Source organism: Rana temporaria, chromosome 1 (genome assembly GCF_905171775.1).
Source record: "Rana temporaria chromosome 1, aRanTem1.1, whole genome shotgun sequence".
Taxonomy (NCBI): Eukaryota; Metazoa; Chordata; class Amphibia; order Anura; family Ranidae; genus Rana; species Rana temporaria.
This window is the reverse complement of record NC_053489.1, coordinates 160,381,239-160,394,592: the sequence shown is the minus strand read 5'-3', so window position 1 is coordinate 160,394,592 and position 13,354 is coordinate 160,381,239. Positions and strand designations below refer to the sequence as shown.

Below are 13,354 nucleotides of genomic sequence, written 5' to 3'. Positions count from 1 at the left end.
AGAAATTCAAAAATTAATTAACCATTTATTACTGGAAGAATCAGGTTCTCTGGCTTTTTTTTTTTTTTTGCTTTATTAAAGTGTCACCACCTTTAACATACTGGCTGTGATAATTATAACATGAAAAATGCAGTACTAAATAAAATAAATCACCTGCTCCTCTTGTGTGATTGAAGTCTCCTTTAATAACACGGCATGATTTCCCATTGCCATTGCATACACCACAATGATCTTCCCTGGATAAAGAGCCCAATATTCCATCACAGCCAACTTTCTTTTTAAAAAGAATAGACAATACAAAAGCCTGGATTACAATATGGACTGCAGCATGTAACAACAAAAACAAAATGTTATATTTTAGACACTATATTCTGTACATTCAAAACATTTATGCCGCGTACAAACGATCGGTCAAACCGATGAGAACGGTCTGATGGACCGTTTTCATCGGACCAAACCGATCATGTGTGGGCCCTATCGGTTATTTATCCATAGGTTAAAAAAGAGCAATCTTGTTTTAAATTTAACCGCTGGATACCTAACCGATAGAAAAAAAACGATCGTTTGTAGGCACGTCCATCAATTAAAAATCCACACATGCTCAGAATCAAGTCAACGCATGCTTGGAAGCATTGAACTTAGTTTTTTTCAGCACGTCGTTGTGTTTTACGTCACCGCATTCTGACACAATCGTTTTTTTTAACCGATGGTGTGTAGGCACGACGGACCATCAGTCAGCTTCATCGGTTAACCGATGAAAATGGTCCATCAGACCTTTTTTATCGGATGGACCGATCGTGTGTACGCGGCATAAGTGTTACTGCACTAGGTGAACTATGAGTAAACAATTACCTAAAAAATATCAGCAATTAATCCAAGCGACATAATCAAAGGAAAACATGTGTGTATACAAAGTAATCGCGCTAATCATAAATTAAAGTGCAGTGCTTAAATTAATCTACAAAAATGAAAACCCGTAAAGGATCATAGATTTATAAATATGAATATGGGCAGAAAAAAAGGAAGTCCTTATGGTAGACACTTAGGCCTTGTACACACATCCGTTTTCCTCTGAAAAATCCATCAAGAAAAATGCTGGCAGAGCATTTTTGCCGAGAAAAACGGTTGTGTGTATGTTTTTCGTCGAGAAAACTGTCGTGGATCTCGACGAGAAAAAAAGAGACGCGAATCGTCTCTCACCAAACTTTTACTTAACACGCAGTAACATGAGATTAGCAAAAGCAGCCCCAAGAGTGGCGCCAGTGGAATCAAACTTTCCCTTTATAGTGCCGTCGTACATGTTGTACGTCACCGCGTTTGAGAACGATGAGATTTTGTCTTGACAGTGTGTATGCAAGGAAAGCTTGACAAGATTCTCTTCAAGCCTGACAAGAACCTTGTCGAGGAAAACAACATTTCTTTTACGACGAGATTCTCGGTCGTGTGTACGATGCCATATACTAATTTTATGTGTATAAAAAGTCCATATAGAAAAACATCAGAGCAGACAATCCACCACCAAGTAATCGTGCCGGACTTCTAGTGACACTACACACCCAGTGAGCAGGGATGCTTACCAGATGGTATGGACTACCTATTGCTAGGATGGTCAAACAGGCTGGCAGAAACAACCTCTGCAAGATATACTAGACCAAAAAATGCTCTGGGACACTCCAATATAAAGCCAGATCTTCTAAAAACGTTTTTAGATTTTGCCGGCAGACCTTTTTACCCATGTAAGATTGAATTTTAAATATTGTAATTAGCCTATGACATTTTTTTCTTCTTTAAATAAACTACCTAAATGGTATCACACTATTGGAGTTTTCTTTTTATGATCTATATCTGGTCGGCTTGATCCTGACGTGATTTTGCTTGAGTGTGACTACCATAGAAGATCTGGCATTATATTGGAGTGTCCCAGAGTATTTGCGGTCTTATATATCTTGCAGAGTTTGTTTCTGCCAGCCTGTTTGACCATCCTAGCAATAGGTGGTCCATAGCATCTGGTAAGCGTCCCTGCTCACTGGGTGTGGAGTGTCACTAGAAGTTCTGCACGATTACTTGGTGGTGGATTATCTGCTCTGATATTTTTCTATATGGAATTTTTTCTACACATATAATAGTATATGTGTCTACAATAAGGACTTATTTTTTTCTACACATATTCATATTTATACATTTATGAACCTGCACGGTTTTTGTTTTTTTGGATGAATTTATGCATTGCACTTTAATTTAGCATACATATAGTAAAACACTTGTACATACAGTAAAACACTTCATTCTTAACACATTTCTATCTAAAATATACAGTGGGGATCGAAAGTTTGGGCACCCCAGGTAAAAATGTGTATTAATGTGCATAACGAAGCCAAGGAAAGATGGAAAAATCTCCAAAAGGCATCAAATTACAGATTAGACATTCTTATAATATGTAAAAAAAAGTTAGATTTTATTTCCATAATTTCCATTATTTCCATCATTTCAAAATTACAGAAAACAAAAAAAAAAGGCGTGTGCAAAAGTTTGGGCACCCTGCAGAATTTATAGCATGTACTGCCCCCTTTGCAAAGCTGAGACCTGCCAGTGTCATGGATTGTTCTCAATCATCATCTGGGAAGATCAGGTGATGTCAATCTCAAAGGTTTTAACTGCCCAGACTCATCTGACCTTGCCCCAACAATCAGCATCATGGGTTCTTCTAAGCAGTTGTCTAGAAAACTGAAACTGCAAATAGTTGATGCTCACAAAGCTGGAGAAGGCTATAAGAAGATAGCAAAGCGTTTAGATGTCAATATGCTCTGTTCGGAATGTAATTAAGAAATGGCAGTCATCAGGAACAGTAGAAGTTAAAGCAAGATCTGGAAGACCAAGAAAAGCAGGATTGTGAGAAAAGCAATTCAAAACCCACGTTTGACTGCACGATCCCTCCAGAAAGATCTGGCAGACACTGGAGTTGTGGTACACTATTCCACTATAAAGAGATACTTGTACAAATATTGCATTCATGGAGGAGTCATCAGAAGAAAACCTCTTCTACCACAAAAATCAGCAAATGAACATATAGACAAGCCTGATGCATTTTGGAAACAAGTTCTGTGGACCGATGAGGTTAAAATATAACTTTTTGGCCGGAATGAGCAAAGGTACGTTTGGAGAAGAAAGGGCACAGAATTTAATGAAAAGAACCTCTGTCCAACTGTTTGGGGTTGTATTGCAGCCAGTGGCACAGGAAACATTTCACGAGTAGAAGGAAAAATGGATTCAATAACATTTCAGCAAATTTTGGATGGTAATTTGATGCCATCTGTGAAAAAGCTGAAGTTAAAGAGAGGATGGCTTCTACAAATGGATAATGATCCTAAACACACCTCAAAATCCACGGGGGATTACATCAAGAGGCGTAAACTGAAGGTTTTGCCATGGCCTTCACAATCTCCTGACCTCAACATAATTGAAAATCTATGGATAGACCTTAAAAGAGCAGTGCGTTACAGACAGCCCAGATATCTCAAAGAACTGGAAGACTTTTGTAAGGAAGAATGGGCAAAGATACCTCAAACAAGAATTGAAAGACTCTTGGCTGGCTACAAAAAGCGTTTACAAGCTGTGATACTTAAATAGATAGAAAACATTCTGTTGTCAGAAATGACAGGGGGATGATAGTGTGCTTAATCCCCCTGTCATTTCTGACAACAGAATGTTCAAATTTCTTGGGGGATTTTACGCCTGTGGAAGATGTGTACCATGTAAACACTCCAAAGTTAACTTAAAAAAGAGGAAAAAGTTTTTGGCATCGGTCACTAACAAAGAATATGATATTAAACAGCTTATAACCTGCGACACTGTAGGCGTTGTGTATATGTTGGAATGCGACTGCGACCTTCAATATATCGGTAGGACATCTAGGCCCCTACATGTTCGTTTAGCTGAGCATGTTAATAACATCAAATTGGGGAAAACTACACACAATGTATCACGCCATTTCAAAGATTTCCATCATAGAAACCCCAAGGGCTTGCGTTTTTGGGGAATAGAAAAGGTCAACCGTCACTGGAGGGGGGGTAATTTTATTCGGCAACTGAGTAAGAAAGAATCTTATTGGATCCATGAGACTCATGTGCTTTGCCCTGATGGCCTTAACGTGGAATTTGATATTAATTGTTTTATATCCGACCGTTGATTTTATGAGTATTTTTTTAATTTTTTTATATATATGTATTTTTTACACACATATATATATATATATTTTTATGGTCATATTATGTGTTTTTTATATTGTAGGTATCTATTTCTGTCATTTTGTATGGATATCTATGTATTTTATGATATGTATTTTACAGTCCATTTGGCCGCGGCTGACTTCACGTGTATTTCACCAGTCTCCATTACATTATGCAGACTGGATATGTTTTTCTATCTGGTGTTTGTTTTAAAATTAATTTTTTTCTTCATTCACTTTTATTATTTAGATTAGTTGCCCAAATTACCATTGACCGGGTTGCTTAGTCATTTTGCAACCCCCTGCACTGTTCCGGATGCGGTGATCGGGTTTTTCCCGATCACATGGTGCTGTGTTTACATGCACCATGTGACTTCCGCGTTCTAGTGTTTTTTGTCCTGTATACCGCACCGTAGCGGATGCGGCGTCTGAGTATTTCACAGGGTGCACGTCCGTCTTCCCCTACATCCGCTGAAGAAGTCCCGCCCCCAGGACACAACGTTCGGTAGGGAAAACGTGACGTCACCCGCGACCATTCACCGGACTGTGTTTATGATTGCTCTTGATTCCTGGCACTGGATTAAGTGCCTTGCTTGTAAGTTTCATTCCGTTGTTATTAAATTTATATATGTTTATGCGGAGAAACACTATGTACTGTCCTTTCTTCTCATGAACGGATTCGATTACTGCTGTGTTCGCTGACCTATTTTGGAGAGTGCTGCCTTCCACTGTTTGACCATTGCTGGATTCACACTGGAGAGGAGCTTTGTATACACCCATATGGGAATGCTGATTTTGACCTAATCTAATAGAGGGTCATATCTGTGAGGTGAGCGGCCATTGCTACTATTGGTGGAGGTGTCCTTTCTGTTCCACGCTACATCACCTGCATGTTTTGTGTTCATCACCAGTCACTATAAGAAGATCATTTTTGATTACTTTTATTCGGACTAATATAAGCGCTGCACTATCTTCTTACAAGCTGTGATACTTGCCAAAGGGGGCAGTACAAGATATTAACTCTGCAGGGTGCCATTTCTTAATTACATTCCGAACAGAGGATATTGACATCGTAAAACGCTTTGCTATCTTCTTATAGCCTTCTCCAGCTTTGTGAGCGTCAACTATTTTCAGTTTCAGTTTTCTAGACAACTGCTTAGAAGAACCCATGGTGCTGATTGTTGGGGCAAGGTCAGATGAGTCTGGGCAGTTAAAATCTTTGAGATTGACATCACCTGGTCTTCCCAGACGATGATTGAGAACAATCCATGACAATGGCAGGTCTCAGCTTTGCAAAGGGGGCAGTACATGCTATAAATTCTGCAGGGTGCCCAAACTTTTGCAGACGCCATTTTTTTGTTTTCTGTAATTTTGAAAGTGTAAATGATGGCAATAAAATCAATTTTTTTAGACATATTATAAGAATGTCTAATCTGTAATTTGATGCCTTTTGGAGATTTTTCCATCTTTCCTTGGCTTCGTTATGCACATTAATACACATTTTTACCTGGGGTGCCCAAACTTTCGATCCCCACTGTATATATATATATATATATATATATATATATATATATATATATATATATATATATATATACACAGTATATGTAGTATTGGACCACCCCTGCTAATCAGTTGGTGGAGGGGAGATTATGGTGTGGGGTTGTTTTTAAGGGTTTGGGTTTTGCCCCTTAGTTTCAGAGAAGTGAACTCTTAAGGCATCAGCTTACCAAGACATTTTGGCATGTCTTGTTTCATTTTCATTTCCTGCTCCCAACTTTGTGGGAAAAGTTTGGAGATAGCCCCTTCCTGTTCCAACATGGCTGCGCACAAGTACACAAAGCAAGGCCCATGAAGACATGGATGAGCACGTTTGGGGTTTGTAGACAGCCTTCCCAGAAGAGTTGAAGCTGTTATAGCTGAAAGGGTGGGCAAACTCAATATTAAATCCTACGGACTAAGACTGGGATGCCATTAAAGTTCACGTGCGTATAAAGGCAGGTGTCCCAATACTTTTGACAATATAGTGTATAAGGCACGGTCTAGTGTAAAAAGGAGTCAGCAATACATTGTGATGAGCTGTGCAGTGGGTGTGTGAGTAAAGGCATTGAAACAGCAATACACTGATCTTCCCGCAGAAGAGCAGGGCAGGGGTGTGTGTCAGCAGGAGGCAGAGGGAGAGGAGTACACTGATCTTCCTAGTGAAGATCTATGCGGGGGCATGTCACCAAAAGTCTGACCACAGGAGTACAGGCATGATGTGCATCAGCACAGCAGCCTGCAGCTTCCAAGTAGAATGCAAAGAAGCAAACTGACCATGCTGGGATAATGAATGTCCTTCCATGCCACGGGTGGTCAGTTTGAAATAGAAAAGCAGGAAACTGGCAGGATCACTAGGAATTTCACAGAGGAAGCAATGTAAAGAGAACAGAATTCTTCTTCATGCAAGTACATAGTAAAACAAGTATAAAATGCTAGGGTAACATTTATAGATAACTTGTTTGCCAGAACATTGCTTCTTGCAATCAACTAATATTATAGCCCCTAGAATTTCATTCAAACTTGTATAAAACAGGATAGATTTTAATTTGTTCAAAAACATTTCCTCTCCCATTACTTTCAAGGTTCTCATCACTGTAGATCCAATCACAAAGCCCCCCCCCCCCCAAAAAAAAAAGGCTAACTGCCATGTGCCTGCTCTGCCATCTGACAGTTCTTACATAGGTAAGGGGCTGAGCCACCTGGCAATGTCACCTGGTGGCACCACCCCAGTGTGACATCACTGATTGGTGCATGCTGGGTTGGTGACGTCACACTTATCTATATAAGAACTATCAAACGCCCAAGCAAGCAGATGGTGATTAGCCTTCGACACGGGCGGAGCTTTTTTTTGTTGGATCCAGCGGTGGTGTCATAATTGACGATGGGTCTACAACGGTGGATGTGCCCCTGCCCCAAAGCACCACCTCCATGTTGAGGGCATGTAGCCTAGTATGGTTCAGGAGGGGGAATGCTCACTCGTCCTCCCCCTTTCCTGGCTTGCCGGGCTGCATGCTCGGATAAGGGTCTTGTATGGATTTTGGGGGACCCGACATCGATTTCTTTTAAGATTTTTCTATTGCCTGCAATTTTTTTTTGCATTCAGCTGTCAGTGGGGAAGTCCATTGACAGCTGGTGACTCACCCATTGGTAAGGATGCCCCGCGGCCGGCTTACCGGCCTGTTCCTCAACATCATACATAGTATATAGTTACATAGTTAGTCAGGTTGAAAAAAGACACAATTCCATCTAGTTCAACCAAAAATTAAAAAAAATAATACAATCCCATCTACACAATCCATCACCCACAGTTGATCCAGAGGAAAGCGAAAAATCCCAGCAAAGCATGCTCCAATGTGCTACCGCAGGGGAAAAAACAGCTATCCACTATGCCCTATAGCTTTAGAATGCACTGTGCAGTGCGCCCCACAAATTTGGGTGTTCACTCAATGGGCAAACAGGCAATGTTAGGGCCCAACATTTGATCGGCCCGAACTGTAATATGTTGTATTCCTGAGCTTCTGTTGTTGCAGCACAGATATGCAGGAGAATGACAATTTGTCAGCTAGTGAAAAAGGAGGATAGCAGAGCATGGATCCAAAAACAGGGAGAGCTAAGGGTGAGGCTCCAGTCTTCACATTTAGAACAAAGTAACCCAGTGTTTGTGTATGTGTATTTTGATGCCTATGTAGATGTGGTAAAAATATTTTACTGTTTACCAAGGCACTTTCTAATATGAATGGCCAATTAGTTAAAGACGTTTGGCTTTCTTCCCACATATTAGCTTTCAGCAATTCATTATTAAATAGGTTTGAGGGATTGACAGTGATAACTTGCCAGATGACTTGCTCACCTGCTCAAATTATCCAAACAAAATATGTAAATTGACATTTGGAGTTAGAGGGTAAGAACACATTGAAATCACATTCCTGGGGTTTCACTGGCATAGACTGAGGCATATAAGCAATGTTGCAAAAAGCATGTTTGGTCTCAAATCAAATCATACATGTTCCATCTTACTTCTCTTAAAAGACGAAACACAGAAAAATATTTACTCCTTTTAAGTCGGAATTTACAAAAGGGCGTGAAGCCAATACTGATAAATTCAAGATTCCTGGAAGGGATTTTCATTAAAACAGAAACATTCTACACCAAAACACTTTTCTTGTATCTATTTTAATCTCTGTCTACACCTGTGCTATGCTGGCAATGAGTGTACTCTTATTACTTCTGTACATATGTTTGGGATCCTACTTCACACAAAAATGTGTTGTTCTTTGACGTATTAGACAATTGACACAATGCCTAAAATGTAATGTTATACATCTTACCCAGGTTTAAAAGAAGGTGAATCCATTGTATATATTAAATGCTCTATACAAAATAGTGAAGCCTGGAAATGAAATCTATCAGATTGCACACTATTCCAAGAGAACTGCATTGCATTAGCAAACTATACCTTGCAACATGACCCGATCATTGGACATTGTTATCATGTCTAATAATGTACACTTTATTGAAGATTAGAACATTTTACCTGACTGTTATATTTTGCCAAATTTGTTAATACATTTTTGTTGTCACACTATTTCTTATACTGTATCCCCTAAGCATCTGCACTTCAAGTGGACCTGAACTCAAATGTGTAATTGCTATCTTATGCCACGTACACTCGATCGGTCAAACCGATGGGAACGGTCTGATGGACCGTTTTCATCGGACCAAACTGATCGTGTGTGGGCCCCATTGGTTATTTAACCATAGGTTAAAAAAAAGCAATCTTGTTTTAAATTTAACCAATGGATACCTAACCGATAGAAAAAAAACGATCGTTAGTAGGCACAACCATCGGTTAAAAATCCACGCATGCTCAGAATCAAGTCAACGCATGCTTGGACGCATTGAACTTGTAAGCTTTTTTTTTAGCACGTCGTTGTGTTTTACGGCACCGCGTTCTGACACGATCGTTTTTTTAACCGATGGTGTGTAGGCACGACTGATCATCAGTCAGCTTCATCGGTTAACCGATGAAAACGGTCCATCAGACCGTTCTCATCGGATTGACCGATCGTGTGTACAGGGCATTATAGGGAACATCTACAAATACTAATTGTACCTAATCAGTGCTCTGAAGAATCTAACTTTTGCCTTAATTTCATCCTGAAAAAAAGTAGCGCACTTCTTGTGCCGACAGCCTCATAGTTGTATGTCTGCAGTGAGAGATCGTTTAAGGCACAGTGCCTCTGACTTCTGGTCTCATTGATTTTCTTGCTGGAAAGAAAGCTGTACCTTGCAGCACAGCAATCTCCCTGCTTTTCATTCATTTATTATGTGGATCTGTACTTTCTACACTGCTTCTTGATTGTTCTTCCATCAGTCATCAGATCCCCAGTCTTTAAGAATGCAGCTCTGACTTGAGGAAGCAAAGCTCTCCTCTTCTACCAAGATAGTTGGCTCCACTGAGAGAGACTGCACAGAAAAGGGCAATTTAAGTGAGTTATGGTAAAGTTTGAGCTGCAGGGATCCCGCAGGCCCTTCAGATTACTGGTGATTAGTCTTTTGCAATTCCTATGTTTGCCTTTTTAGGGTACATCTTGCACGGTTCAGATTCTCTTTACCTCCATACCGATGCATTGTAAAAACAAAAATGTCTGATAGATGCACGTGTATGTCTGGAATGGCATTTATACCAGGCGCTTCAGGGAAACACACTTGGGCAGTCAGTGCACTCATAAATGACTGTGATCGATTCTGTTATACTGTTTCTCAGTTGTGAACTTCTAAAAACACACTTTAGGTGGTACTGTATGTCCTGACAGTGATTCCTTACATACAAATCCCCTGGTCTCCATTTTTACCACTAAAATTCTGACCTATAAAACATGTTGTGAAATATAAACAGATAATAAATTGAAAAAAAAAAATCCTATGTCCCAGGGAGACTAAAAATGATTTTTTTTTAATTTACAGATGAAGCCTGCCTGCTCTCTCTCTCTCTCTCTCTCTCTCTCTCTCTCTCTCTCTCTCTCTCTCTCTCTCTCTCTCTCTCTCTCTAAAATTACCTTTGTTGAGAAATATTTATGTTCTGTTCAAAAATTATTTCTAGATTATATGTTAGAAAAATGCCAGTCTACCTGATTGCTGCTGGCTAAAATATATTATATACCACATACCAGGGGTGGACTGACCATTGAGGCACCCGGGCACTGCCCGAGGGCCCCATGCCACTAGGGGGCCCCATCAGGGTTGCCAGGCTCAGTAAAACCAGGGACAGTATGTAAAAACCTGTGTTTTTGTTACATCTGTCCCTCATATGTCCGAAACCGACATGCTTTTGATGTGAAAATCCCGAGATTTTAGCTGCCCCGACTCTGCACTGCCTCCTGGCATGGTGGCCATCTGTAAGCCCGAGGGCCCCATAATCTTCTATTGCCCGGGGGCCCCATGAGTTGTGAGTCCGCTCCCGCCACATGCCATATTGCCTTCTCTTAAAATAGAAGTGTCATCAAATCTGTGAAAGATATATAGTGTGTCATAAAAAGAAAACATTTTATTTGCTGGCTGAGATAAACTGGATTGGGGAGAGGAAGAAAAGACAGATGGAACCTACTTCCAGAGAGTCATGAACACTATGCTGAATCTCCCTGGGTAGGGGATATGCCCACTAGACAGTCTTCTTCTGATCAGGCTCTACAATTACAGGCATCTGTGTATATTGCAAATATACGTATATGTCTGCTTTCAGATGAGCAGAGCGTGACAAGCTGTGTGGATCATCTTAGCAGGGGATCACAGTGCACCCCCCTCCCTTGATTCACCCTGAAGGCTGGGGAGGCCTTTCTTTTTCCCTTGTTCCACACACTCACCACCCTCCATTGACTGACTTCTACCATTTCTACTGTTTTTATCTCATTGCTGGCTGTGTTGACAATTTTAATCTAGTCATTTTAATTATTTCCTTTTCTTCATGGGGACCAACTGGCAATACTTACCTGTGAGGAATTATACCTGGGAGGACGCTGGGACCATTGCTTGGTAACCTAAAGGCCCGGGCTGGGTATTAAGCCAAAAGTGAGTGTGATCTCCAGTAATAGGAGATCATTTGGAGTCGGTAAGCGGCAGTGTGTGTAGAGGTGGAAGCTACATCTTTCCTTGTCACAATTATTGGGTGCATCGTGTGTCAGTCTCACATTTGAAATTCATCTTAACATAATGGACTATTTAAAATGTGACATAATGTGATAAAGTTAGTAGCTGCTGTCTAAAAAAATAGCACATTATACTTCTTTGTACAGGTAAAGGAAAAAGATCAGTCACGACATACACAGATTTATGAAAAAATAAAAACAGCACTAGCTACAACCAATGACCTATCCCTATTCATCAAATAAATATGATGAATTTTATGTACTTTTTTTATATTTAGTTGATAAATAGGGATAGGTCATTGGTTGTAGTCAGCACTGTTTTTTTTCCATAGATCTGTGTATGTTGTGGCTGATCTTTTTCCTTTACCCCTGTACAAACTTATCTGCTGGAGATCACAATACTGGCTGAGTTGAAGTTATACCATACCTGACTTCTTAGTTGGTCCTCTGGACTGCTGGTGCTTTGCTACAACAGTTGTTCACAGTTACCCATTTTGCCACTCTCCAGATGCTGTGCCTTATTCACTGCGGATTTTGCTGTTTTATAGTTGACTACAGTTATACATATCCCATATGGAGGGGAGGGGGTGCAGCTAATAGCTTCCCTGTGATAAATATATACTGGCTGACCACTAGGAAGGGGAACTATCACATTTAATAGTTTATTATATGTTACTCCCTGCTTACAATGTAAACACAATAAACAGTACTTGCGCTCATGCCTAGGATAACCCAAAAACTGAAAAATCTAAAAATGTTTGTGGGGTGTTCCATCTTGGAGGAGGTTAATATAGTATGGTTTGCACCACCTTGCAACTCTCTTGATCGGTGGGCACTGGAGACTGTGGAAAAAAGACAAGTGGAAAAAAGAGCGCACAGGCTGTGGTACAGAAAACATTTTTTTATTGAATTAGTACCCAGATAAGATAATGCAGGCAGAGCTCAGAGTAATATGGATCTCACCCACTCCTCCTCCTCCTCCTCATCTATCTCTCGCTCATCGGTTTGGTCTTTGGCAGGAACACTGAATTGTATTTGTCAACTCTGATAATATCTTTATATCCCACTGAAGTGGGTGAGATCCATATTACTCTGTGTGACGGATCTCGAATACCCCAGGTGGGCACATCTGCCAGACCTGTGTCTCCTGTCCTCCAAAAGGTGTTGAGGGTTAAACATGCAGAGCATAAACTGTTTACTAAATACAAGACATACACTTTTACACACAGTTAGGGACACTCCTCTTAGCTTTGTCTTAGAGGGGAGGGGGGAGGGGACAAGGAACAACCAATGGGAACGGAACACTTGTACATTGAAACTACAGATAAACATAATGAGATTATGGTATGCAGGCAGCCTCTCAATACACATCCCCTGTGGAGAGATGTCTCCAGTCCAGACCATTGTCTATACTATGTGCCATTTACCAACACAATTAGACACAGCAACAAGGGGGGGGGGGGGGGGAGAAGGGATGTAGCATTACATTATCTCAATGCAAGCTTGTCCCCCCGGTCTCCAGTCTCTGGGCCATAGTCTGTGGGTAGGAGGCCCGCCCACAGTCCCTTCCAAAACACACAGTGACAGTGGGTTCTGTCACACTCTGCCTCCATAATATCAACTGGGTACCTACCTGCACTCAGATCTTGAGATCTTATACCCTTGTAGTGTTAGCTGACAGCTCTGTCGAGCTCCTGCACTGCTATGGAGGGATTCGAGTGGATTATATGCCTGTGTCTACTCGGCAGTGTGTGTAGAGGTGGAAGCTACATCTTTCCTTGTCACAATTATTGGGTGCATCGTGTGTCAGTCTCACATTTGAAATTCATCTTAACATAATGGACTATTTAAAATGTGACATAATGTGATAAAGTTAGTAGCTGCTGTCTAAAAAAATAGCACATTATACTTCTTTGTACAGGTAAAGGAAAAAGATCAGTCA

General features: G+C 40.6%; 1 protein-coding gene across 1 annotated transcript in view; it reads right to left on the bottom strand.

The window, feature by feature from the left end:
- Positions 1-13,354, bottom strand: part of ADAMTS19 (ADAM metallopeptidase with thrombospondin type 1 motif 19) — a 278,331-nt gene that overhangs the window by 47,499 nt on the left and 217,478 nt on the right. Inside the window, exon 15 of the mRNA XM_040344988.1 lies at positions 154-274. Coding sequence (XP_040200922.1) covers positions 154-274 — 121 coding nt within the window. The remainder of the gene's footprint in view (positions 1-153; positions 275-13,354) is intronic.